General features: G+C 45.5%; 1 protein-coding gene across 1 annotated transcript in view; it reads right to left on the bottom strand.

Annotated features, from left to right (window-relative positions):
* CTNNAL1 (catenin alpha like 1) overlaps positions 1–23,410 on the bottom strand; it is a 194,171-nt gene extending 170,761 nt beyond the window's left edge. Inside the window, exon 1 of the mRNA XM_072152805.1 lies at positions 22,922–23,410. Within this exon, the coding sequence (XP_072008906.1) occupies positions 22,922–23,047 (126 nt within the window). The 5' untranslated portion in view covers positions 23,048–23,410. The remainder of the gene's footprint in view (positions 1–22,921) is intronic.
* Between the last annotated feature and the right edge of the window lie 470 nt (positions 23,411–23,880).

Here is a 23,880-nt window from a genome sequence, read left to right as displayed (position 1 = left end):
GTGGAGTTTATTTTATTAAAAAAAGCTTATTAACTTTTTTTCACTTTCATTATTTTTCCACAGTATGGCTTCAACAAGGGATCCTCTGATCGCTTGTTGAAGTTAACACACTATAGGTTTTTAGTATGTGGCAGTTTGGTATACCAACAACTTTTCTGATTGATCCACAAGTCATAGTGAAATATTTGGCAATGGGTGGCCAAAGGTTAACAAGGTGAAACCTCCAGTGACACACCGATTTATGAGAACCCAGATATAGCAAGAGGAGCTCTCGTCTCCATAGCGACCCGATACTTTGGGTCTGGAGTCGCGGCCTTGGCGGGCATGCGCAGTGTAGCGGCGCGCGTGCCGTGAGCCTAACTTCAGGTTCCACGGCCGCGCGCCGCCTTACTGGCTCGGCCCTAACCAGTCCGTGCTTATAAGCACGACACTCACAGGCACCAGCCCGTTCTCCTCCACATCCTACTACTCTGACTGTAAGTACCCGCCTACTCCTCTCCTAATACCCTTGGCAAATACTACCTGTTTATTTATACCTAGTTCCATATGCTCTCCCTCTCTCCTTACTATTTATGACTTATCACTATGATCTGGACCCTCCAGTTTTTCCTATTTGCTGCTGCCCTTAATCTCCTTTCTAACCTACATATGTCTAATATATGCTAAATAGAGGTCACTACATCTCCTGAATATACGGTACCACATATTACCCCTTGTACATATATATCCACCTAAGACTCGTACCTCTTGTATATTGAATACACTTCATTTTTCTCCTATTTAGATGTACCCTCCATGATGTCCCGTTTATTTTTAAATGTGTATCTATACATCTATATACCTGACTGTTAATTATGCTCTACTTTCTACATCAGTTTCATATTGTGCTTGACAAAGGTCGATTTAGACCGAAACATCACAGAAAGTTACCTGTGATCTATTGTTACAATATATGATTTTTTCAAACGTTTGGTGGAGCTGTAAATAAAAACTATATGATATGAATTTAAAGAAAATCCAAAATCAACATAGGATGTGTGCTACGTTTTTCTCTACTATGTATTGGGGCTGAGTGCCCGACGCAAGCACCATCCACATTTCATTAGGAGTGCGGTACCCCTGTTTCCTGGCAATAACTAATACGTCAAGGCAAGTTAAAAGAATCAGGTTTTAAAAGGTTGAATCTCAAAAAGGTTTTACTGACACCTTATTTTAGAAAGAACATGTCTAGGATATCTTTACATAAGCGTGTACCTCTTACTGTACCAAGGACATGTTTGTAAGAAGAGAACAGTGTGGCATTTGAAAAGCATGCCAAGCACATTCATAGCGGGCATATACAAAGATTCATTGACAAACTCACAGAAGAGCAGCAAGCAGACCACAAGTTGTGCCATCTATAGCTAGCTATAACTGTATAGTAACTGCCAGGACTTCCTCTAAGCAAAAGTCATTCTGCCATATTTGGAAGTACAGGCAGTCTCTGGGTTACATACAGCATAGATTTTCTTTAAGAACAAACCTACAGAACATTCTGTTTGTTTTTATGCATTGGGAACCAAACATACTTTGAGAATGCTGTAGTGACAATGATGGAGAAAAGTATCTTGTTTACTCCTTGATTCATAGTGGTCTTGCTCAAAAAACTATTATAAAATTCAGGACCTTTGGAAAGGTGGGTTGCATGCTGGCTGCCGTCCATAAACACAACACTGAGCTTCACTGAGCTTCCTGAACTGTCCAAACCAACCTGAGCTGGATGACTCCGTACCATCACAGCAGCAGGGGGATGGTGCAGAGATTGATTACTTTTGCCTGTCAGGGACAACACAGTGAGTACATCATTCTCTGAAGCAGTGCATAATAAGAGTAAGAGGAGAAGCGGCAAGCCAAACACAGAAGCAACAAGGCCTCATTATCACAATTTTAGAATTGTTTTTTTTAGCAAAACAACTGTTTATTATAAAAGCAGATTGGGAATTATGATTAACCCCTTCAGGACACAGCCATTTAGTACCTTAAGTCTCAGCCCCATTTTTAAGGGGGAAAAGGGGCTTTTAAAATTATGCAAATGAGCCTGAAGGGCCCCATGCTCCATAGGAGATAATGGAGCCTGGAGCCCCTCAGGTTTATTTGCATAATTTTAAAGCCCTTTTTTCTTAAAATGCATTACTATGCATACAATCACAGCTTCAGGTGCACCCAGATTGGAGTGGAGCACCCCAAGGGTGATGCCACACGTGGCTTTTTTGGTCGGTTTTTAAGCATGCGATTTTAGTCCATTTAAAAAGCAGCATTTTTGTATATGTATGAAAACATAAAAACCTATAAAAATGTGGTATCCCCATAATCTTAATGAACCAAAGAATAAAGTAGACATGTCATTTGGGGCATACAGTGAAATCTGTGAAATCCAAGTCCACAATAAAACGGCACAAATGCATTTTTCACCAATTGCACTGCGTTTGGAATTTGTTTTCCGCTTCCCAGTACATGGCATGGGATATAAAATACTATCAACTGTGATGTGCAATTTGTTACACAGAAAACAAGCTATCACACAGTTCTGTACATGGAAAAGTAAAAAAAATGTTCTAGATTTTTGAAGGTGGGGAGTGAAAAATGAAATTGCAAAAAACGAAAAAAGGGCTGCGGTGGGAAGGGATTAGTTACCCGAGCCTGTTACTTGTCAGATCTTACAGTAGAAAATGTTTTACTTCATTAATATTATTCCAACCACACAACTGCAAGACTAAGTGGGAAGCAAAGACACAAAGACCTACCTTGTGTTATTACTATATGGTGTTCACATCTGTAGCATTCGCTGTGTTTATGGAGGTTGCACCTCACCAGAAGCCAGTGATTGGTCTATAGCTAGAGAGTATAGTCTCTCCTGAGATGCCCGACAACCTCTTATGTTTGGTTGTAATTTTAGAGCCAATGTCTCTCTGGCTTCTAAATTTCACAATTCTATAACTGTAATCTGGGCTGTCAGGCATACATGTACATATGAGAAAATAATTGAGAACTGAACTATTAAACATCATTAGCATAATTTTAAAAGTTGATTTTAGAAGAAAGGAGGCCATAGATTACAAATAGAATAACCACAGTCACAGCTCCTGGATCCATGAGTAAATGTTCCTGCTTTATCCATGCTTCATATTGAAGGCAGTGCAAATTATAGTGCAAATTACATAAACGTTTAACCTATACTAAAATATTTGCTTGTCCATTTTTGGGCAGAAATTCACAAAATGTCACAGGGTCTGGATTAAAAAACTCACTTGCACCAATTATATTCTTGATTAATTTGCTGAATACCTAGACGTTCTGCAAGTTAAAATTTATAACACAGAAAAATTATCAATGTAAAGTTATCTATAGCGTTATTTGACCAAGAGTTGGTATATATAGTATAATGCCATATACCCCCCATGACATCTTATATAGCAGTGGCTAATATCCTGTAATAAAGCAGAGAACGTGGTCACATTGCTGTCCATAGATTTCCTAATGTTCAGCTAACAGATCCAAATTCATTAATACAAAACTGCATCCTTGTATATGAACAATGATTGAGACATTTGTGTAAATATACAGTAAAGGCAGTAGAAAATAATGATGCCTGACATCTACCAATCAAAATATATATTTTTTAAAAAATTAATAAACAACTGATTGAAATTCTTTTCTGTTCAGTAGTTGTCTAAGACCAGAACAACTGACAAATCTCAGGCCCTGTTTTGGTGCCTGTACATTGCGGCGGTTTTCATTCTTTGCAGGGTAGTATTATTATTTTGGTACATTCATTGTGGTATGGTGAACAAAAAAAAAAAAAAAAAAAAAAATTTTACGATTTTCATTTTCTCCACCAACAAAGTTAATAAAATCTTACCAATTAGCTATAGATGGCCCAAAATTATGTACCAGAAAAGTGCATCTCATGTGGCAAAAGCATAAGCCCCTATGTGACAATGCAAATCTGCCCCGGATGGCGCCTTCTTCCTTTCAATGCCCTTTGAAGAACGCACCTCCATTTTGTTTTAACCCCATATAAAACACCTAAAGGGTTAAACTTCTTAAAACTGCTTTTTTAAATGTTGAGTGGTTTAGTTTCCATTGTTAAGGTAAACCCAGCTGACAGATCAAATCCTGTCATTTCAAATTGTCTTATTTTCCTAAAATTACTAGAACAGAGAATACATTTTAAAATAGCGCCAGCATCGTGGACCTCACCTAAAAACTTTTGAGGCTGAGGAATTTCAGGAATTCCCTAAGGTAACGTGAGCACGAGACAGCAGAAAACTCTCCAATCAAGACCCAAGATGTCTGATATGTTATGCTTTGTATGCTCATCCTTTTCTATATAGACTTGTGAAACCAAATAAACTTGCGCAGTGCTGATTTTGCCCAGGGCAGTAGAACGTGCGAGACTTGAACCAGCAGTTGTCCGAGTCATTTCTTGCAATATGCTTTTTAAATTATTCGAAACACAAGACCAACGCACAGTAAAAGAGGATATCATAAATCCTCCCCTAAAACCATAATGGAGCAATTTACGAGTCTAGCTATTATTTAGACCTCTCACAGATAATTAAAATCCCCTGGATGTGTTGAAGCTTTCCAAAGCTATAACCACTTATAGTGACACAGGGCAGATTTGAAAAATGGGGCCACGTCCTAAAGGCCAAAATAGGACCTATTTTGGGTCATTGCTTTTTTAGATCAAAAATCTTCTCAAAACACCTTTAAATTAACGGTTTCTTAGAAAATGTACAGTAGGCCCAAAGGGAAAGAAAAATGACCCTCTAAGAGGGTCCATGCAATCTCTTGACCACTGATACATTGTAATATACTGCAACCCTTCCATATCCGTCACTTAAAGGCAAAAAAGTCAGTATCACAATCCACTTCAATATCAGATCCACTTCTCTTGTTTGTCCAATGATGGATGGATGGATGGATGGGTATGTATGTATGTATGTATGTATGTATGTATGTATGTATGTATGTATGTATGTATGTATGTATGTATGATCATATGACCAATATATATTATACATTGTAACTACCCATCTACAGTAGAGACATGTTTAATTCCCAAAAAAACTTGTAGTAGTTGTGAAACTCAGTGACTATATATGCTTTTGCTACAATTAAACACTATTTGCATTGGTTATCCAACCATATAAAGCACTATTAAATAAAATCCTGCTAAAGACCTACAAAGAATTTCCCACACTATAAAATACTGTGTATTATAATATATATACTTCTGTGACAAGAACTATGAAACTGCTTTTCATAACACACCCCCAGACGAAGGCTAGCGCCGAAACGTGTGGCGGGGAAGTCTAGCGTGCTAGACGGGAGGCATACTATGACAGTGGGTACATCCTAATACTACAAATATCATTTTTGTTTGACTGTAATAACATTGTATATGTATCTGGCTACTGTAAGACATGCACTAAGCACTTAATGCATTGCACTAATTTGCACAATAGCCTAATTATAATTGAAGGATATTTTTGAAGCGTTACAATTTGTAATGTGGTTTTGTACTTAGAATTACCCATTGGTATCCTAAACTACTGCTCCACAAGTTCTTATGTTCCCATGTGATGCCCTATCTAATCCAGAGTGATTTACCTGTGATAAATAATTTGTTTGTCTAATTGTGTATTTAATAAAAGATATTTACTTGTGCGTAAAAATTTGGTAGGTGTTTTTTCTATTATAGCCAATCACAAGCTCTGAACTGGACTAACTGGAAGGGATTTTTTGTAATGATATAATGAATATCACAAATATACAGATTTACATATCCCTTTAATGTGTTCATAGCCCCTGAATTTTGATGTTTATAACCCACTGACTATGAGAATTTTTCTACATCTTAATAAACCTGTAAAAGTGTAAACCAGATACTGTCTAAAAAGGATATAGACATGCAAGGCATCCAGAAGTACGGTAGTAAATAAGCACTGCAGCACTTAAGAACATTGGTGAGTATTATTTACAGTCTGCTTGTACAAGTCAGCAGCATCTGACTGCCTCAGAAATACAACCTGCCATTTATTTATAAGTTTTCAGCACCAAAATGTGCACATATCCGACTAACTACACAAATTCCCTCTCGAAAAAGCTTTCAGAAGCAAGGCCCATAAAACATATTTTAGTATAGGTTGAGTATGCTAGGTGCCTGCAGATTATGCATCTCACCATCTGACAACCCTCAGTAATAAGGAGGTTTTTTTGTAATACTGTATATGAAAGCTATGGTTTACACGTACAAAAATTTTACTTTTATTATATTAGTCAGCGTATATAAAGAGAAGTGATAGATGGTTTCTTGAGAAATTCAAGTATGTGTCATTTTCATACCAGTGTTTGTAAATCTCAGTGGTCTAGTCATCGGCATTGCGGCCATAATAATAATAGCTTCCCCAATATCCACAAGTGTTGGGCATGACCTAGAGAATACTGAGTGCAATTCTTGTACAACTGCTGCATTGTCAATGAGAAATCAAATCTTACAAACTGAAAAGAACTATTTAAAAATTAGGTATAAATTGAGAGTTCTTTCAGTGAAAGGTTTTTAAATGTAACACAGGAACACACAAGAAGGTGGGGGGCCCTCGACATGGGTTGTGAGCTTGCGTATTTGACCAAAATATTAACTGATACCTCACATTTATCAACCGTTTTGTAGGCTTCGGCAAGGCTAATGGCATGAAATGGCTTTTCAGTAGGTCTGATTTATTCCCCCCAAACCATTATTTATTGATTTTAAATTTTACAAGTGAAACTTGAAAAAAAATACCAAAAGAAAAACTGTTTAAAAACTTAAAATTTTGTGGATCAGAAAGCAGGATGTCTACATGACATTTAAAATATAACTCTTAATAATTAGCCAAAAATATCTATTTATTATCTCCACAACATATCCAATATGCTAAACCGCAAAAGATGCATCCGTATACATTCAAACCATAGCCTCCATTAGTATTGCAGCATCTGCAGACCAATTTGGAGATGCCTCTTCCCCGGACCGCCCCGCTAGCTCCGTAGGCCAGCAGTGACTGCCGCAAGCTAGGCGGCAGTCACCGCCCCTAGCCACGCCCAACCCCGCCCCCTAATGAATACATCGGACAGCTTTGCAAGACTGTACCCCGCCGCAGTGTTTGTTAGCGTTACCGGAGGTTTCCGGTAACGCTATCACTGTAACACTGCGGCTTTTGATCAAGCACTAGGAGCTGTTTACTTTAGTAAGCAGCTCCTAGTGCCGATAAATTGGGTGACAGGTCTTCTTTAAAGACTTCCCAACGTAAATTTATGTCATAAAGAGGTAAGTGCTATTCCTTCTCCATAGAGGCCCGGTATCTGCTATATTATACAGCAGACTCTGGCAGTTAACTGCCGCGTTCATTGCTGGCAACAGTCATGGCAGTTAACCTGTTAGTTTCCTTAATCAAAGCTTTTTTTACTACATAAAGAGTGAGAATAGTGCAGTGTAAACCTATGTAAGGTAATTGTATGACTACTAAATACACAAGGGGTTTGTTCCCACAATGGTCTCTTCATGTGCAGTCACAGAGATTGTCAGAGGTCAATCAAAGCAGAAGGGAAGGACCAAGGAGCGATGCACATGGAGACGAAATGCTAATTTCTTGATTATTTGAAGGGTCAAAGCTGCTTACAAACAAAAAAAAATAACCGTAAATCCTCAGGAAAAGATGGAACAAAATGTTTTTTTTATTTGTGTATGAAAGACCAATGTGTCCTGATAGGGATAATGAAATCTCCTGGATGTTGCAACTGTCTAACACCAACAGGAACAAAAAATAGATTTCTTTGTTTCTATTTCCGCTATATAGATATAAGTTTATACAAAACTGTTACGATATCTATACATGGCAGTAATACACTGTACAGTGTCCAGAGATTAATCATGTAGCTCTATCCTATTTTGGGTATGCTTGCCTAAATATTCATGCAGACAAGTAGATCCATTTTTACAGGGACAGTCAACCTTCCTGTGGTTTATAGGTTGTGTCTCGTGTCTCAGATTATCCCTTTAGCAACCCAGACACAAGTCTGAGATCTGCTACACAAAGCTCTCTCCCACCCTACCCATCAACTTATTTCAGGCAGCCCTGTCCCTAAATGAATGTTATTAACATACAATTTAACTGCATGATACTCCTGTACTTAAACCTTGATGCAAATGTAAAGTAAGATAATGTGTTTTTAATTTAAAGAGTTGCTTACAGAAAAATAATTTTAATTCCTTATACTGCTAGCTATTCCATTTTTTTAAATAGTTTTATTTGGTTTTCAAACAAAAACATACAAAACATTCCCTTTGTGAAAATTTTAACATTTTGGCAATATATATGATACCTAGTGATCACACGTCTGTTACATTTTCCATTTTTCTAGTGCCACTAGTGCACAGTGACCTGCATCATATCATTCCTATCGACCTTTTCGACCCGCGGCTCGGTTCACTGGGGGATGTCACGGTGCTGGCACCGATTGCGGCAGTTAACCTGTTAAGCGCCACGGTCGAACCCGACCACGGCACATAACATACCGTTATATGGGCGCCGCCATCTTGGATGGACGATCGCCGCCCCCTGGAATGTCATCGGAGGACGGCGATCGGTTGCTATGGCAGGCTAGAGTCTCATTGAGACTCGTAGGCTTGCCATGTGCAATGATTTATAAATAGCCAGCAGAGGGCAGGCTATTAAAAATCATTGTAAAGTTACTATATACTGCAATACAGTAGTATTGCAGTATTTAGTATTAGCAATCGGACCCTGCAGGGTTAAATTACCCTGGAGGATCTTAAATAATGGTAAGTAAAAAAAGTTTAAAATCACCCCCCTTTCCCTAGAACTGATATAAATATAAATAAACAGTAAAAATCATAAACACATTAGGCATCATTGCGGCCCAAAATGTCCGATCAAAAAATATATTAGCGAATTTTTCGGCGTTTAACCCCATAACGGAAATTGGCGCCCAAAGTCAAAAATGCCACTTTTTTGCCATTTTGAAAAATATAAAAAAATTCTATAAAAAGTGATCAAAAGCCCATACAGTCCTCAAAATGATAGCATTAAAAACGTCATCAAAAGTCGCAAAAAATGACACCACCCACAGCTCCGTGCACTGAAGTATGAAAAAGTTATTAGTGCCAGAACATGGCAAAATGAAGAATTTTTTTTGTACAGAAGGCTTTAATTTTTTTTTTAAATGTATGAAAACATTATAAAACCTGTACAAATTTGGTATCCTCGTGATCGTACCGAACCAAAGAATAAAATAGACATGTGATTTGGGGCGCTCAGTGAAAGCTGTAAAATCCAAGCCCACAAGAAAACGGCGCAAATGCGTTTTTCATCATTTTCACTGCATTCTGAATTTTTTTCCCGCTTCCCAGTACACGGCATGGAATAATAAATACCATCACTATGAAGTTCAATTTGTTACGCAGAAAACAAGCCCAAAACAGAGCTCTTTACATGGAGGAAAAAAAAAGTTAGATTTTTGAAGGTGGGGAGTGAAAAATTTAAATGCAAAAAACGAAAAAGGGCCACGTCCCTAAGGGGTTAAATCCATAGTAGGCACGGTGCATTATCCTGAAATATGTCTCCCGCCACTGTTCACTTATTACATAGTCTAACTTTAGCCCACCCTTGCATAAGTCCCTCATAGATCTCCTGTCCAGGAATCGCTTGACCCAAACTTTCCCTACCTTATTTTGTATCCCTTTTAACACATGATTTTTTTTTTTTTATAATCTGCATACAATCTGGTGATACTGCGAATACTCTGACATGTGCCCAGAAGAGAGTCAAAAGGGAGTCAGATGCCTCCCTCGAGATGTGATACGTAAACTCAACACTGCCCTTTAAGGAGAATTTTGTCTGAAGTTCTTCCATCGATCGCCATCTTGGTTCGGTATCATGTATGAGGTCGGCCACCTTTCTCACCCCCAACTCCTTCCAACGTTTATAAAGAGCACTTTCTTTTCCTGGCATAAATTCTCTGTGGTTCCAAAGTGGCATATGTTTAATCAACAGGAAAGGTAAATGATATAGCTTCCTCATCTCTTTCCAAGCTGCCAATGTATCACATATTACTGATGGCTGCCTTGCTATTGGAGGCCTTTTCGAGAAACTGGTGTGAAGCAATGCCACCACATCATTTGGTGCCACCAGCTCTCTTTCCAGTTTCATATTTGAGTACTTGGCCGTGCCATTGATCCAATCCACCACATGTCAAAACAGGCAAGCAAGATTATAACCTCTTATATTGGGTAGGTTTATGCCCCCTTCCCATTCACTAATCATCAATTTCTTGGCTGTGATCCTGGGTCTCTTCCCCCTCCACAGGAATGTTTGTAAAGCTTTTGTTATCTTGTTCACGTCGGTGTGGGTCAATAACACTGGAATAGTTTGTAGGGGATAGAGGAGTCTCGGGGACAAGATCATCTTTATTAGATGACCACAACCTAGCATGGTTAAGGGGAGCTGCTGCCGCCTCCTTAGTTCCTTCAGTATTTTTTCGATTAGTGGAGTGTATACATCTGTTCAGGTTGTCGCCCGATGTGTATTCCCAAGTATGTTAAACGCGAATGTGCCCTTTTTATGTGCATGCCTGGTGGTGGCCAATAGGTGCTAGACCTCTCTGTCCTTAACTCCAGAATTTAACTTTTTGTCACATTGATTGTGAACCCTGCAAAAGCTCCAAATCACTCAATGTGCCTTAATACCCTCTCTAGGTGTTGTTCTAGGTTGGGAAAAAAAATAAGATTATGTTGTCTGAAAAAAAAGTGCCTGTTTCACGGTTTCTTTTCCTATTTTGATGCCCTCAAAAAGTGCCCCATCCTCAAGAGAGCTTGCTAAAGGTTCCAGCACCAAATTGAAGAGTAGGGGTGATAGAGGGCAACCCTGCGTGTATCCTTCCGCAGTCTAAATGGCAAAGACAGGAATCCTGGGGTGTGTATCCTTGCCATTGGTTCATTGTATAAACTCTTTAGGAGGGTATAAAATTTTTCGGAGAACCCTTATCTACTAAAGACTGTCCACAGCTAGGGCCATCTGCTATTCCATTCTCAACAAAACATTACTTCTTGTAGCTTTATGTACAATATTGAAATATGTTCCAAAGTTAAAAGGCAGAAGATCTCTACCCTCTCCAAATAGTATAGTGTCAAGGCTACCACCAAACAAGAGTAAAAGAAAAGGATTCAAGGATTTTACGTTGGCTAAGCCTTAGACCATAAAATGGGGCCAAACTTAGGCAAAGCCCACTTCAACGTTTCCCTGCCCTTTTTGGAGGGAAATTTATCATCAAAATCTTGCATGATAAACCAAGGACACTTACTCATAGATCCAAGCACTGTGATTGAGATAATCTTCTTAAACTTGTTATCCATGGTCTCCATCCATCTCAAATAAACTTGTAAAACTATGCAATGAACCAGAAGGGCTCTGAGGGTGTTACCAGAGCCCATACGTGCTGCCGATTCACAGGATGTTACATTGAGCAAACAGCATTTTCCCCCTCCCACCATGTGCTAATACTCCCTCTGCGGATTTGAAATTACAGCAGGCAGAGGTAGTGCTGAGGGAAAAGAGCGAGATGACTAGCAGCTTGTTCACATGCAGGTTGAGGAATTGTGACCTAAATCTAAGGGTACCACCGTAGAGACGAACAAATCTCCAACATATCCTGTTTAGCTCTTCACAGGATAAGAAGGGTTTTTTAGCCTCAAGGTATAAACATGGATGTGCCCATTCACTAACATGTTTTATTACTCGATTGTGATATATACAAGTTAAACTGAACCCGTAAGATGTTCTATCTCAGCAATTCTGACACCACTACCTTTTAGCGAAGATTACAAGGAATCCATCGAAGACATTAACTTGTTGATCCATACATTAAACAGTGCAAAATTACCTTTTCTTTACTATGCAAATGAGCTTCAGCACTTAGAGTGAGCAAGTTGAGCCAGGTGGAGACTACCCCGTTACCGCTACCTTCTCCTTTTCCCTAATTATTTCTATGTGCAATGCAAAGTTCAGCAATGCTTTAGTGTTGCTTTGGTAGTTACTTTGCTTTAGCTCCTGCCTATGATACACAGACAAGGCTGCAGCTACAGTACCTGACCAAACTTCCTCCATGTACCCATGTATTAGCATGCTTCTTGTACAGAGGGGCTGCATCTTTTAACCTTCCCTCAGCACACTGCTGCACTAGGCTCACTACCTGCCATCTGAATATCTGCTCCTATAACATGCTGCTGTACAGTTCTGTGTGATGGAGGAGGACGGAGGCAATGACCTCATTTTCCCAAACAGCATGAGGAACTATAGAGTTGTCCATCAAAGGTGCGGTTGCGAGTCATGAATAGGCCACTCTCAGCTTCAGGGAAGATGTTAATTGGACTTACCTCAGGTCATTTGCATAAAACCATACTGAACCATTGATTTCTACAGGCATATTCAGACATTAATAACAAAAGCACAAAGAAAGATACCCTTCTGTACATGCAAGTTTACAGGGAATGGAAGGTGAACTAAATAATTTCCATTCACCTTCAGTATTTTATTTGCATCATGCTTTTCTATAACAAAAGATGTAAAGCTACAATGCAAGTGTAAACTGGGCCTAACAATTCATATATCTATTGCAGTCATATACATATGTGAAAATAAATTGAAAAAATACTTGACAGTGATGAGGAGTGAAAGTTTTTTTTTTTTACTAAAGTCAAGTAAATTAAGGCTGCCATATGTGGATGGAGTATTATAGCCCCTGAAAGTCTGGAATTCACTTTCTACATATGGTACTATGCAGGGGAATGGAGGATGCATTGCTGCTTTCAATCTGCAGTTTAAAGAGGACATGTCACCCTTAAAAACGGCACTAGGAGCTGCATACTAAAACAGACGCAGCAGTGTTACACTGCTGGCGTTATCGGAAACCTCCGATAACTCTAACAGACACTGCCGCGCTGTACACTAGAAACGCCAGACCAGTCTCAAAGCTGTCCAGCGTATTCATGAGGGGGGGTTCTGAGGTGCCTCTTCCCCGGACCGCTCACTCCATAGGCCAACGGTGACTGCCGTGCAGTCACGGCCCCTAATCCCTAATACCGATACTGCTAGCAGTGTAAAAATGCTGCGTCTGTTTTAGCATTAGTAAGCAGCTCCTAGTGCAGTTTTTCAGGGTGACAGGTCCTCTTTAACCCCTTAACGCTCTGCGCCGTAGCTCTACGGCGCAGAGGTATAAGGGATGTATGAAGAGGGCTCACGGGCTGAGTCCTCTTCATACAGAGGTGGGGGTTTTTGCATTTTGCACAAAACCCCCACCGCTAATAACCGCGGTCGGTGCCTGCACCGATCGCGGCTATTAACCCCCTAAACGCCGCCGGCAAAGTCGCCGGCGGCGTTTAAAAGACGGCGGCGCGCGGGCGCCGCCATCTTTTTTTCGATCGCCACGCCCCCGAACGTCATCGGGGGGCGGCGATCGGTTGCCATGGTAGCCTCGTGTCTTCTTTTGACACGAGGCTATCTGGCAGCTGCATATTCGTTACAATGAGCCAGTGGCTCATTGTAATGAATGTGCTGCAAAAATGCCATATATTGCAATACTGTAGTATTGCAGTATATGGTAGCAGCGATCTGACTATCTAGGGTTAATGTACCCTAGATGGTCTAAAAGATAGTGAAAAAAAAAAGAAAAAAAAAAGTTTAAAAAATAAAAAAAATCAATAAAATATTAAAAGTTCAAATCACCCCCCTTTCCCTAGAACGGATATAAAACATAACAAACAGTAAAAATCACAAACATATTAGGTATCGCCGCGTCCCAAAATGCCCGATCTATCAAAATATAAAAACGGTTACGGCCGGCGGTGACCTCCGAGGCGGGAAATGGCGCCCAAATGTCCGAAATGCGACTTTTACACCTTTTTACATAACATAAAAAATGAAATAAAAAATGATCAAAATGTCGCACAGACCTCAAAATGGTAGCAATGAAAACGTCGCCTCATTTCGCAAAAAATGACCCCTCACACATCTCCGTGCGCCAAAGTATGAAAAAGTTATTAGCGTCAGAAGATGGCAAAAAAAAATTTTTCTTTTTTGTACACATTCGTTTAATTTTTGAAAATGTATTAAAACACAATAAAACCTGTATAAATTTGGTATCACCGCGATCGCACCGAACCAAAGAATAAAGTAGGCATGTTATTTGGAGCGAAGAGTGAAAGTCGTAAAAACTGAGCCCACAAGAACGTGACGCACGTGCGTTTTTTTTTCAATTTTTCCACATTTGGAATTTTTTTTCAGCTTCGCAGTACACGGCATGTTAAAATAAATAACATTGCGGGAAAGTAAAATTCGTTACGCACAAAATAAGCCCTCACACAGGTCTGTACACGGAAAAATGAAAAAGTTAGGGATTTTTGAAGTTGGAGAGCGAGAAATGAGGCGAAAAACCCTCCGTCCTTAAGGGGTTAAGGCCCTTGTGTACAAGTGTATTAAGAGAACAAACATATGTAGGAGGATTTCATGGATGAAGATCCTTCTTATCAAATTTGGTGGGCAGTTTTGGTGGCAATGGGCTCCCTAGAATGCTCTGCCCCTGGCTGTCACCCAAATAGCCTTTGTAATTCAATTCTGACATGTTACCTTTATGCAGAACAAAAGAATGACTACATTAACATAATGATGGAATTGGACCTCCTTGAATCTAATATGGGAATCTGTGTAAAAGAAAATGTCATTTACAATTAAAGGGAACCTACCACCACATATCTACCTTTAAAGGTAGATCGGGTGGTAGGTACATGTATAGGACTAACTTTTATTTGGCAAATATTAAAGGGCTATCCTCCCGTCCTATAGATGTACCTACCACCTGATCTACCTTCATAGGTAGATATGTGGTCGTAGGTTCCCTTTAAAGGGAACCTGTCACCAGGAGACCCATTTTTAGCACTTCCCCAGTCCCCACAGAGCATAGTACATACGCTGCCAAAGTGTTTTTATATTAAAAATTGGTTTTACAGAAAAAAAGATATGTTATATTGTACCTTTCATTAGCATCTGCTGTGTGACTAGGCAGTTGCCAAATGGGAGGGGCTGGAAAGGAGCAGTTCCCCCCCCACCCTTGGGGAACAGCTACTCCATGTGACCTTTTCAAATATATGAAAACACCCATCACTTGGCTTAGCGACGCCCCCTGCTCCTCTACAGCCAATCCGGAGTGTGGGGAGTTATTCATATATTTGAAAAGGTTACATGTTTCCCAAGGGTGGGGGTGGAGGGGGACTGCTCCTTTCCAGCCCCTCCCATTAGGCAACTGCCTAGTCACACAGCAGATGCTACTGAAAGGTACAATATAACCAACAGACCTGATAGGGTATCAAAACTACAGGTTGGGGTGAACCTGGGTAATAGTGATCATAATATCATTGATTTTTGAGCGCTAGGGAAACGGGGCAACCAACACTCTAAACTTCAGGAGGGCAAATTTTCAGCAACTGAGGGAAGACCTTAAAGGCATAGACTGGGATAATGTTCTCAAAGACAAAAGCCCCTCCCAAAAATGGGACTTTCTCATATATTCTGAAAAAGTCCTGTGAGAAACACATACCTTATGGGGAAAAAGCATAAAAGGAACAAGAAACAGCCAATGTGGCTAACTAGTCTTGTAAGGAAAGCAATAAGCGAGAAAGACAAAGCGTTTAAGGTGCTAAAACGTGAAGGTAGCGATGAGGCATTACAGAATTATAGAGATAAAAATAAATCTTGTAAAAAGCATATGAAGGCCGCAAAAATAGAGAGAGAAAAATTGCCAGGGAGAGCAAAAATAATCCCAAATTATTTTTCAAGTATATAAATGATAAGAAACTAAAAACAGAGAGTGTGGGTCCCCTTAGAAATAACATGGGGGTCATGGTGGAAGGAGATGAGGAAAGGGCCAATCTACTGAACGGACAGTACAAGGATCTCTCCAAAGATCTTTTTATACCTAGGCCTGTAACCAGGACAATGGAGCATCCTCTATGCCTAGAGGAGAGGCGATTTTACCATCAACATAGACAAAGGTTCTTTACTGTAAGAGCAGTGAGACTGTGGAACTCCCTGCCGCAGGCGGTTGTTATGGCGGACTCTACGTACATGTTCAAGAGAGGCCTGGATGCCTTTCTGGAGAGAAAAAAATATCACGGGTTATGGGGATAAAACATTTATTTAATTCTTACAGGTTGGACTTGATGGACTTGCGTCTTTTTCGAGCCTTATGTACTATGATAACATATCTTTTTTTCTGTAAAATCTATTTTTTATACTTTGGCAGTGTATGTACTATGCTCTGTGGGGACTGGGGGAGTGCTAAAAATGGGTCTCCTGGTGACAGGTTCCCTTTAAGCTTCTGCATAAAAGACAAGCTAAACCACTAATGTATGACTGTAACCATTCCTTTTTTTTCGCAGCGCTTTACTATGCCAGTAACGTGGACTTTCCTACAGGCATTGTTTACTCCAGATAATGGGGAACTGAAAACAATGGGAGGATTGCACAATTCCCTAGTAAGAAGTTAGCTCTTGTATAGCCTCTCTGCTCTATGCCAGTTAGCCATAGATCCTTCTGGGAAGCTTATGATTTATGCATATTTATCCACAGACTAAATAAAAAAGTGCAGTGAAAACCACAATGGTTTTGCTGGAATGCAAAATATATGCAAATTTTGACCAACAATCTTTAATGCAAATAACACAATACAGTAAAAGAAATCATTTTAACTTGGGGGTGCACATGGAACATTGCACTCAAACAAGGTACACACACACACACACACACACACACACACACACACACACACACGATACTGCTGCCATCCATTTTATACTACAGGTGGTCCCCTACTTGAGAACATCCGACTTACAGAAGACCCCTAGTGACAAACGGATCTCTGGATGTTGGTAATTTACTGTACTTTAGCCTGAGGGTGCGTTCACACGTTGCAGAATTTTTTTGGTCTCTGTGACAATTTTAAAAATATTGGGTTGTCATCAGAACCAGGATTAACAATAAATATTAACTACAGACACTTTTAATAACTGTTACAGCTGTTTATTGTAGCCTAAGGCCGGCGCCACACAGGGCGCTTTGTCTGCGCTTGCAAACGCAGACAAAGTCGCGCCCATCGGGGCGGGCCTCGGCCCGATCGCATCGCAATCAGCTTTGAGGTGGTTTTAGGTGCAGTTTTGTCAATTGAACAGGTGAAAGACAAGAACTGAAAAAGAGTGAATGAGATTTTGAAGGGCAAACCTGCTCCAAAAATTTCATTTACCCATTCAGTTCATGTCTTTTAACTGTTCAATTGACAGAACTGCACCTAAAACCACCTCAAAGCTGATTGCAATGCAGTTTTAACTGCAACATGTGAACACACCCTTAGGGTGAAGAGACACGTGGCGTTTTTAGGCCGTTTGTGGGCCATTTTTAGTTAGTGCGTTTTCAGATCGTAAAAAACGCATGCGTTTTGTCCATTTTTTTGAATTTGCACAATTAAAAACGGACAAAAACGCATGCGTTTTCAAAAACCGGATGAGTTTTTAAAAATAACGGATGCCCCTCCCTGGCGCCCAGCTCCAGTGCCCACCCCCCCCGGCTGCCCCTCCCTGGCGCCCAGCTCCAGTGCCCACCCCCCCCGGCTGCCCCTCCCTGGCGCCCAGCTCCAGTGCCCCGGCTGCCCCTCCCTGGCGCCCAGCTCCAGTGCCCCGGCTGCCCCTCCCTGGCGCCCAGCTCCAGTGCCCCGGCTGCCCCTCCCTGGCGCCCAGCTCCAGTGCCCCGGCTGCCCCTCCCTGGCGCCCAGCTCCAGTGCCCCGGCTGCCCCTCCCTGGCGCCCAGCTCCAGTGCCCCGGCTGCCCCTCCCTGGCGCCCAGCTCCAGTGCCCCGGCTGCCCCTCCCTGGCGCCCAGCTCCAGTGCCCCGGCTGCCCCTCCCTGGCGCCCAGCTCCAGTGCCCCGGCTGCCCCTCCCTGGCGCCCAGCTCCAGTGCCCCGGCTGCCCCTCCCTGGCGCCCAGCTCCAGTGCCCCTCTTCCCCTCCCTGGCGCCCAGCTCCAGTGCCCCTCTTCCCCTCCCTGGCGCCCAGCTCCAGTGCCCCTCTTCCCCTCCCTGGCGCCCAGCTCCAGTGCCCCTCTTCCCCTCCCTGGCGCCCAGCTCCAGTGCCCCTCTTCCCCTCCCTGGCGCCCAGCTCCAGTGCCCCTCTTCCCCTCCCTGGCGCCCAGCTCCAGTGCCCCTCTTCCCCTCCCTGGCGCCCAGCTCCAGTGCCCCTCTTCCCCTCCCTGGCGCCCAGCTCCAGTGCCCCTCTTCCCCTCCCTGGCGCCCAGCTCCAATGCCCCTCTTCCCCTCCCTGGCGCCCAGCTCCAGTGCCCCTCTTCCCCTCCCTGGCGCCCAACTCCAGTGCCCCTCTTCCCCTCCCTGGCGCCCAGCTCCAGTGCCCCTCTTCCCCTCCCTGGCGCCCAGCTCTTTTATTTCATTTTTGCAGCGTAGTCACATATCACAACATATATATTATGTCCTACTGTACATAACTGTACACACATTGAGCTGGAAAACCTAAAATACAACGACATACAGTAAACATGCCAAACACTAACACAAGTTGACCATATGAATGATTCTACACGCAATATATTTCCCTCACCCCTGCCCATTGCCTTCCTCGGTTTTACTTGATAAACATTAATACTTACGGTAACTATACCAAACTACATTACCCTAACATGCAGAGTTCCACAAACAAATATAGATTCTATGCATGTCATAAAACACGAGTGCTCTACATAGTACAATACATATACACAGATCTAAACAGATGCTATGTTTAACACATGTAAATTCGCCATGGTACACCACATGTATGCAGCACCACATCAGCATGCATGGGGGGGGGGGGGATACCACCGCCGTATAATGGGGGGGGCGGGGGGCTGTGTGGATACCACCGCTGTATAATGGGGGGGGGCGGGGGGCTGTGTGGATACCACCGCTGTATAATGGGGAGGGGGGGTGGCTGTGTGGATACCACCGCTGTATAATGGGGGGGGCGGGGGGCTGTGTGGATACCACCGCTGTATAATGGGGAGGGGGGGTGGGCTGTGTGGATACCACCGCTGTATAATGGGGAGGGGGGGTGGCTGTGTGGATACCACCGCTGTATAATGGGGAGGGGGGGTGGCTGTGTGGATACCACCGCCGTATAATGGGGGGGGGGGGGAGGCTGTGTGGATACCACCGCCGTATAATGGGGGGGGGGGGGCTGTGTGGATACCACCGCTGTATAAGGGGGGGGGGGGGGGGGAGGCTGTGTGGATACCACCGCTGTATAATGGGGTTGGGCGTGGCTGTGTGGATACCACCGCTGTATAATGGGGTTGGGCGTGGCTGTGTGGATACCACCGCTGTATAATGGGGGGGGGGGGTGGCTGTGTGGATACCAGCGCTGTATAATGGGGGGGGGGGGGTGGCTGTGTGGATACCAGCGCTGTACAATGGGGGGGGGGGGGTTGGGGGTGGCTGTGTGGATACCACGCCATATAATGGGGGGGGGGGGGTTGCGCTGTGTGGATACCACCGCCGTATAATGGGGGGGGGCGGCTGTGTGGATACCACCGCTGTACAATGGGGGGGGCGGGTGGCTGTGTGGATACCCCCGCTGTACAATGGGGGGGGGGGGGGGCTGTGTGGATACCACCGCTGTATAATGGGGGGGGGGGCTGTGTGGATACCCCCGCTGTATAATGGGGGGGGCGGGGGGCTGTGTGGATACCACCGCTGTATAATGGGGAGGGGGGGTGGCTGTGTGGATACCACCGCTGTATAATGGGGGGGGGGGGGGGGTGGCTGTGTGGATACCACCGCTGTATAATGGGGAGGGGGGGTGGCTGTGTGGATACCACCGCTGTATAATGGGGGGGGGGGGGGGGGGGGGAGGGTGGCTGTGTGGATATCACCGCTGTACAATGGGGGGGCGGGTGGCTGTGTGGATACCACCGCTGTACAATGGGGGGAGGGGCGGGGGGCTGTGTGGATACCACCGCTGTATAATGGGGGGGGCGGGGGGCTGTGTGGATACCACCGCTGTATAATGGGGAGGGGGGTGGCTGTGTGGATACCACCGTTGTAAAATGGGGGGGGGGGGGGGTGGCTGTGTGGATACCACCGCTGTATAATGGGGGGGGGGGGGGGCTGTGTGGATACCACCGCCGTATAATGGGGGTGGGGGGGCTGTGTGGATACCACCGCTGTATAAGGGGGGGGGGGGGGAGGCTGTGTGGATACCACCGCTGTATAATGGGGTTGGGCGTGGCTGTGTGGATACCACCGCTGTATAATGGGGTTGGGCGTGGCTGTGTGGATACCACCGCTGTATAATGGGGGGGGGGGGTGGCTGTGTGGATACCACCGCTGTATAATGGGGGGGGGGGGGGGTGGCTGTGTGGATACCAGCGCTGTACAATGGGGGGGGGGGGGGTTGGGGGTGGCTGTGTGGATACCACGCCATATAATGGGGGGGGGGGGGTTGCGCTGTGTGGATACCACCGCCGTATAATGGGGGGGGGGCGGCTGTGTGGATACCACCGCTGTACAATGGGGGGGGCGGGTGGCTGTGTGGATACCCCCGCTGTACAATGGGGGGGGTTGCGCTGTGTGGATACCACCGCCGTATAATGGGGGGGGGCGGCTGTGTGGATACCACCGCTGTACAATGGGGGGGGCGGGTGGCTGTGTGGATACCCCCGCTGTACAATGGGGGGGGGGGGGGCTGTGTGGATACCACCGCTGTATAATGGGGGGGGGGGGGCTGTGTGGATACCCCCGCTGTACAATGGGGGGGGGGCTGTGTGGATACCACCGCTGTATAATGGGGGGGGGGGGCTGTGTGGATACCACCGCTGTATAATGGGGGGGGCGGGGGGCTGTGTGGATACCACCGCTGTATAATGGGGAGGGGGGGTGGCTGTGTGGATACCACCGCTGTATAATGGGGGGGGGGGGGTGGCTGTGTGGATACCACCGCTGTATAATGGGGAGGGGGGGTGGCTGTGTGGATACCACCGCTGTATAATGGGGGGGGGGGGGGGGGAGGGTGGCTGTGTGGATATCACCGCTGTACAATGGGGGGGGCGGGTGGCTGTGTGGATACCACCGCTGTACAATGGGGGGAGGGGCGGGGGGCTGTGTGGATACCACCGCTGTATAATGGGGGGAGGGGCGGGGGGCTGTGTGGATACCACCGCTGTATAATGGGGAGGGGGGGTGGCTGTGTGGATACCACCGCTGTATAATGGGGGGGGGGGTGGCTGCGTGGATACCACCGCTGTATAATGGGGGGGGGGGCTGTGTGGATACCACCGCTGTATAATGGGGGGGTGGGGTGGCTGTGTGGATACCACCGCTGTATAATGGGGAGGGGGAGTGGCTGTGTGGATTCCACCGCTGTATAATGGGGAGGGGGGGTGGCTGTGTGGATACCACCGCCGTATAATGGGGGGGGGGGGGGGGAGGCTGTGTGGATACCACCGCCGTATAATGGGGGGGGGGGGCTGTGTGGATACCACCGCCGTATAATGGGGGGGGGGGGCTGTGTGGATACCACCGCCGTATAATGGGGGGGGGGGGGGAGGCTGTGTGGATACCACCGCTGTATAATGCGGTTGGGCGTGGCTGTGTGGATACCACCGCTGTATAATGGGGGGGGCGGGGGGCTGTGTGGATACCACCGCTGTATAATGGGGAGGGGGGGTGGCTGTGTGGATACCACCGCTGTATAATGGGGAGGGGGGGTGGCTGTGTGGATACCACCGCTGTATAATGGGGAGGGGGGGTGGCTGTGTGGATACCACCGCCGTATAATGGGGGGGGGGGGGGGAGGCTGTGTGGATACCACCGCTGTATAATGGGGGGGGAGGCTGTGTGGATACCACCGCTGTATAAGGGGGGGGGGGGAGGCTGTGTGGATACCACCGCTGTATAATGGGGGGGGGGGGGGGGCTGTGTGGATACCACCGCTGTATAATGGGGGGGGGGTGGCTGTGTGGATACCAGCGCTGTACAATGGGGGGGGGGGGGGGGTTGGGGGTGGCTGTGTGGATACCACGCCATATAATGGGGGGGGGGGGGTGTTGCGCTGTGTGGATACCGCCGCCGTATAATGGGGGGGGGGGGGGCGGCTGTGTGGATACCACCGCTGTATAATGGGGGGGGGGGGGGGGCTGTGTGGATACCACCGCTGTATAATGGGGGGGGGGGGGGCTGTGTGGATACCACCGCTGTATAATGGGGGGGGGGGGCTGTGTGGATACCACCGCTGTATAATGGGGGGGGGGGGCTGTGTGGATACCACCGCTGTATAATGGGGGGGGGGCTGTGTGGATACCACCGCTGTATAATGGGGGGGGGGCTGTGTGGATACCACCGCTGTATAATGGGGGGGGGGGGCTGTGTGGATACCACCGCTGTATAATGGGGGGGGGGGGGTGGCTGTGTGGATACCACCGCTGTATAATGGGGGGGGGGGGGTGGCTGTGTGGATACCACCGCTGTATAATGGGGGGGGGGGCTGTGTGGATACCACCGCTGTATAATGGGGGGGGGGCTGTGTGGATACCACCGCTGTATAATGGGGGGGGGGGGGGGCTGTGTGGATACCACCACTGTATAATGGGGGGGGGGGCTGTGTGGATACCACCGCTGTATAACATTGGACTGTCAACAGATGTCGTGTGTATCCACAGCTCTGCCTCCTGTAAAATCCCTAGTACAGCAGTGAGACTTTACCCCCATCTTTTCGGACTCCAGAGATCTGATTACCTGAGATATGAGGGGGACCAGGGTCTGCTCCACGGATTTGGTCTTGATTTCCAGCCCGCTGTCTATGGTGAAGCCGGAGGAGGAGGACGAGGAGACCCCACTGCTGCTGCACGGTGAAGTAGCCATGACTCCGGAGGGCTCTGGGGACAGTCCGTGTCTTGTACTGCCGATGCTGTAGAGAATGAATACGCGCTATCTCCGACGCGTCTCCCGCTAGCTCCAGTTGTACGTCCGGCACAGGAGAGAGCCTGGGAATAAACAGAGGCTCCAAACTACAAGTACAGGACGAGAGACATCCCCCGCCACAGAGCCACGCTGCGGAGCAGCCCCGCTTCACCGGACAGCCCTCCTTCCCGTTCACAGCTCCGCCCCTGTCCCCGCCCACTGGAAAAAATATACTGCGTGCCTACAACTTTCTCATTCCTGGCAGAATCCGTCTTGTTGTAGGTTGGGGAATGCAGAGCTGTGTCCCGGGCTGTGCGGGCAGGGATTCGGGACGGCCACACTGCTGGCTAACACCGCTGTTCCCACGTCAGTGCACAAATATACGTCATTCACACTGCACGGGAGGATGTAGCTCACTGTACAAGAATACAGTGGGATGAGCTTCTTCTCTCCCTTGTAAGGACACGGAATCCCCCCAAGGTATCTTTAACATAGAGGACAGAAACGCAATTTGTAACTGAAGTTTATTGAGAATGGTCTTATAAATAATTACTTCCCAGGTCCTCTGGTTAGACCAGGATTAAATTAGTGCTACAATCTAGAATGTAGATTTGCAGAATTATACGCAACATATGTGATACATACAGTACCACAACAAAGCTCATACCATACATACAGTACCAGAAACCAGCTCTTAGAATAAATATACTGTAGCAGCAGAACCAAGCTCCGTACATACATACAGCACCAGAACTTTAAAACATAAATACCAAACTCTACATAAATATAGTACT

The sequence above is a fragment of the Engystomops pustulosus genome, chromosome 5 (assembly GCF_040894005.1).
Source record: "Engystomops pustulosus chromosome 5, aEngPut4.maternal, whole genome shotgun sequence".
Taxonomy (NCBI): Eukaryota; Metazoa; Chordata; class Amphibia; order Anura; family Leptodactylidae; genus Engystomops; species Engystomops pustulosus.
This window is presented reverse-complemented; position numbering and strand designations above follow the sequence as displayed.